We start from the raw sequence: 5,498 nt of genomic DNA, 5'->3' as shown, positions 1-5,498 counted from the left end.
TTGACTGATACCTGTCCATTTAAACTCTAGACGGGCCTGTTGACTGATACCTGTCCATTTAAACTCTATAGACGGGCCTGTTGACTGATACCTGTCTATTTAAACTCTAGACGGGCCTGTTGACTGATACCTGTCCATTTAAACTCTAGACGGGCCTGTTGACTGATACCTGTCCATTTAAACTCTAGACGGGCCTGTTGACTGATACCTGTCCATTTAAACTCTAGACGGGCCTGTTGACTGATACCTGTCCATTTAAACTCTATAGACGGGCCTGTTGACTGATACCTGTCCATTTAAACTCTATAGACGGGCCTGTTGACTGATACCTGTCTATTTAAACTCTAGACGGGGCCTGTTGACTGATACCTGTCCATTTAAACTCTAGACGGGGCCTGCCCCAAAGTTATTAGTGCAGCCGCGCCCGGCAGCCGGCGAAAACTACAGTTCTCAACAGGCCCGGAAATTAAGGCTACCTGGGCCCTCATCAAACTGTACACTCAAGGCACTGCCCCCGCTGGAACCCTTAGATCTCCATATATGGAGCTGACCTGTTCTGACATTCCATTATGTTGATCTGACCTCATCAAACCCTGTACACTCAAGACAAGCTCCATATATGGCCAGTACAGAATTCATTAATTCATTCCACATCGCAATGTTTGTGTTTACATTGTCATTTTAACGTTTGTTTAGGACAAAGTTTGTGCGCACACACACCGAAAGCTGGACATAGGAGGGACTACAGTGGACACACACACACGCGCACACACACACACACACACACACACACACACACACACACACACACACACACACACACACACACACACACACACACACACACGTGCAAATATGCACAGTTTGTGTTGTATGACGTCAGACAGGAGCTCATTCAGGGCTTTATAAGGCCAGAAGGGACGCGGTACAGTTAATTAGCGACACCATGACGGCAATAAAGGCACTGAACGCAAAGGCCGAGGTGGCCCGGGCCCGAGACGCCCTGTCCGTGAACATCAGCGCCGCCCGCGGCCTCCAGGACGTGCTGAGGAGCAACCTGGGGCCCAAAGGGACCCTGAAGATGCTGGTGTCGGGCTCCGGGGACATCAAGCTGACCAAGGACGGCAACGTCCTGCTGCAGGAGATGCAGATCAAGCATCCCACGGCGTCGCTCATCGCCAAGGTGGCCACGGCGCAGGACGACGTGGCGGGGGACGGGACCACCTCCACCGTGCTCCTGATCGGGGAGCTCCTGAAGCAGGCCGACGTGTTCGTGTCGGAGGGCCTCCATCCCAGGATCATCGCCGAGGGCTTCGAGGCGGCCAAGGAGAAGGCCCTGGCGCTGCTGGAGGAGCTGAAGGTGACCAAGGCCATGGACAGGGAGACGCTGGTCTCCGTGGCGCGCACCTCCCTGAGGACCAAGGTCCACGCGGAGCTGGCCGATCTCCTCACGGAGGCCGTCGTGGACGCCGTGCTGGCCGTGGCCAGGCCCGACGAGCCCATCGACCTGTTCATGGTGGAGATCGCGGACATGAGGCACATGACGGACAGCGACTCGCAGCTGGTCAGAGGCCTGGTCCTGGACCACGGCGCCCGGCACCCCAACATGAAGAAGAGGGTGGAGGACGCCCACATACTGACCTGCAACGTCTCCCTGGAGTACGAGAAGACGGAGGTCAACTCCGGCTTCTTCTACAACAGCGCCGTGGAGAGGGAGAAGCTGGTGGCCGCCGAGAAGAGGTTCATCCATGAGCGCGTGATGAAGATCGTGGCCCTGAAGAACGCCGTGTGTCCCGACGGGGACAAGGGCTTCGTGGTCATCAACCAGAAGGGCATCGACCCAAACTCCCTGGACACGCTCGCTAAGGAAGGCATCGTGGCTCTGCGCAGGGCCAAGAGGAGGAACATGGAGCGTCTCACCTTGGCTTGCGGTGGCCATCCTATGAACTCTTTGGACGAGCTGTCCCCCGACTGCCTGGGACACGCCGGGCTGGTGTACGAGCAGACGCTGGGAGAGGAGAAGTACACGTTCCTCGAGGGCTGCAGGAACCCTCGCTCCGTCACCCTGCTGGTGAAGGGGCCCGACTCGCACACCCTCACGCAGATCAAAGACGCCGTCCGGGACGGCCTGCGGGCGGTCAAGAACGCCATCGAAGACGGCAGCGTGGTGTCGGGAGCGGGCGCGTTCGAGGTGGCCGTGGCGGACGCTCTGGTCGCCTACAAGCCCAAGGTGAAGGGCAGGGCCCAGCTGGGCGTCCAGGCCTTCGCCGAAGCTCTGCTGATCATCCCCAAGGTGCTGGCCCAGAACGCGGGCTACGACGCCATGGAGACGCTGGTCAAGCTGCAGATCGAGCACAAGGAGTCGGGCCGGCTGGTGGGCGTGGACCTGGACACCGGCGAGCCCATGGTGTCGGGGGAGGCGGGCGTGTGGGACAACTACAACGTCAAGAGACAGCTCATCCATTCCTGCACCGTGATCGCTACCAATATCCTGCTAGTGGACGAGATCATGAGAGCCGGATTGTCGTCCCTCAAAGGTTAACGGTCGTGAACTAAAAAATAAATAATAATCACACCCGTGTGAAGTGAGGGGCGCTCTTGTCATCACACACATCATCTCATACTGGCCAATCAGTGGAGCTTCGATATCTTCTGGCCAAGCACTTAAGCGCCCTTATTGGCCAAGCGCTCCCACCAGCATGTGATTGGTTAGCCGATTTGCTCGTCTACATATGGCGTAAATTTAATTCCCTTCAATGTCAATGGCGTTTAATGTTTTGATGTTTAATTTACGTCATATTTGGTGGAATGTTGACCTAATTTCTCCTTTCATTGTCAATGGCAAAAATTGAGATGTGTGGGGACTAAGGGCTGTATTTTGCGTGTCTTAAGTACCAGGTCTTATTCCCTAACTTGAGTAAACTAAAGACCTGGAGGCGTGATCAATGCTCTTTGGCCACTCAGAATAGGGATTCCCCTCCCACTCGAGTCAAAATAAAAACCAACTAAGAAGAAGGGGGGAAGTCCCGCCTCGTTGTCTGGGCCAGCCAATGGGCCAGCTGGGCCCAAACGAAAGATGGCGATTTACAATTCAAGGACTGACTGGCTTCATTTTACGTCCATATCAGACCCGGGGAACGCTTTGTACATATTTTTTTTACAGTCTATGGCTCTGCTACCTAAGCTGTTGAGAGAGGCAGTGCTCAGGCCTTGTCACTGCAAACCAGAGCACTGTTTCCCAAACAGTGGGTCGGGACGTCCCATAAAGCTGCTATAAGCAATAATATGTCAGATTTTTAATTCATTTTTATTTATTTGTTTTTTATTTTTATAGTCTCTGTGACACATCTAGGGGCCACAATCTGCATTCAAAGATGTTCCTAGAAGCTCTGTCGCAATGACTATAACCAATCAGGAAGCAGACAGGCAAATCGACCAATGACAAAAGCTTCTAGGAAAATCTTTGAATGCAGATTGCGGCCCCCAAATGTGTCACAGAGACCTTTTTTGGGAGCGTTCTACCCATTGCTGGCTGTCTGAATACAAAAACAAACATTCTGACATGTTTATTGCTTATAGCAGCTTTAAGTTTTTATTTCCTACATTTTGTTTTTAATTATTATAATTTCAAAGCAATGGTCCTGCTTTCAAGTAAAACAGGATTCAAGTAATACAGGATACGCTGTCAAAGTACACTAGACTATTAGACTATCACTATTATACTGTACAGACCAAACTTGAGTGGCCTACTTAAAGGGTGGACATGACGGACAATCTAAAGTCACAGTTCAGGTACTGAACACAACACTGACACCTGCTGGACACAACATGTATTACGCCTGGTACAGATGGCTCCCAAACAAAGCAATGTCATTGGGCAATGAGCATACACAGGACAGCTGGCGTAGAAGGGGCACGGAAATGCACACAGAGCATGTTTCGGGCTGAGCTGCGGCAAGGTATGTTTGTGTTTGTTTGTTTGATAAAACACACGGTTTTATCCACCTTTAAACACTGCTATCGTTTAAACATTAGTCGTTTTATAGTACTGTTTATTGTTTATTGTGGCAGAAAATGGACAACAATGTGTTGAATGTTTGTTCTTGAGAAGGAAACAAACACAAACAAACAAACAAACAAACGGTGTTCTAAACAGACAGGTGGAAAGTTAATGATTACATTTTAATACTGACGTATAGTGTGGATAATACTCCATTATTTGGAAACTTTGAACTACCAGCTACTTCTGTAGATTTTGATTTATTTCAAAACATACTAGTCTACATTTATTTTATTTTACCACTACAGCCATACATTTGAAAATGGCACATAATCGTGCACGATACAATGCTACACATTGTGACCTTTTAGATCTGACAAATTATTTTTCTGTGAAACATTTCAAATGGGACATTCTGCATAATCGTTTTGACGCCAATACCTCTAAGTTGTATAATTAATATAATATAAATTTGAAGATCTTCGGCTTTATTTCACTTTAAAAAACACTCATTATCTACTCTGGCTTATGTGAACACCCCAGACAGTTTTTATGAAGTTGCTTGATTCAGTAATTGGCTATTTGATATAAATTTTAGCTGCCCCCCCCCCCCCGCCCCCTTCCTATAGACGCCCATTGTAACTTCAACTTTTTTTTTTACCATGATGGATTCATCAAACAAATACCCAACCTTTTCTCTGGTGACTGTATTGTGTTCTGCCGCTCAGACCTTGACTGTGACAATCCTATATGGGCTAGGCATTAGTTCTGGAGCTAAATAAATACCAAAAAAAGATCTACATTCTTGGACTGTCGATTCTTGGAGACTGGACCATTCGGCCAACTCTACAGGCCTACTTAACCCATTCTGACCTGAGATCAGATTAATACGAGGTTTCCACTTGACACACACTGCCTACTGCACCTGACTATAGTCACATGACAGGAGGAAGCACAAAAGTCTTGTTCCTCCTAGTTGAGAGCCATTTTGCCTCTGCTGCAGGAAATGGGGTACCCTCTCATGCAGGGTGAAGGAGAAAGCACATGGTAGGCCTTGTTTGTTGCAGCCAATTTTGCTAATGGCTTTTGTTTGGTTGAGCACATGCCACTGTTGGCCATATTGTTCATTTGTGCACTTTAGTCTGTTTCCATGTTGTCTTGTTTGACCTTAATAATCAAATGTTCCCTAGGAGAGCTAATTATAAACTTGTCACTTTATTATCTTAGTATCTTGCCTCACTGATTATTGCCCTAATGTTTTATTTATAAAATATATATTTACAATATATTTACTTTACTATGTGAATTTGGTTTGGCATATTGACCTTATTTTGATTTGTTTATTTGCTGTGTGCTGGCTGGGGGCAAACTATCTCAAAATCTAAAGCTTTTAGAAGCCGTTGTCCCATGGCCTAATGTGCAATGACTGGGCTGAGGACATGGGTGCATACTGGGCCATTATTAATATTGATTGATGTGGTTTAGATGTTGCTGCTAT

General features: G+C 48.3%; 1 protein-coding gene across 1 annotated transcript; it reads left to right on the top strand.

Annotated features, from left to right (window-relative positions):
* Window positions 1-946: 946 nt before the first annotated feature.
* LOC308311975 (T-complex protein 1 subunit zeta-like) lies at window positions 947-2,542 on the top strand (the record flags this gene model as incomplete). Its single annotated transcript, XM_080758804.1, has 1 exon — window positions 947-2,542. One exon carries the CDS (start codon window positions 947-949, stop codon window positions 2,540-2,542), a length of 1,596 nt encoding a protein of 531 aa, XP_080614930.1.
* Window positions 2,543-5,498: the final 2,956 nt, after the last annotated feature.

The sequence above is a fragment of the Protomyctophum bolini genome (assembly GCF_963924005.1).
Source record: "Protomyctophum bolini genome assembly, chromosome: 24".
Taxonomy (NCBI): domain Eukaryota; kingdom Metazoa; phylum Chordata; class Actinopteri; order Myctophiformes; family Myctophidae; genus Protomyctophum; species Protomyctophum bolini.
Note: the sequence above shows the minus strand (reverse complement) of the source record. Positions and strands in the feature narration are given on the sequence as shown.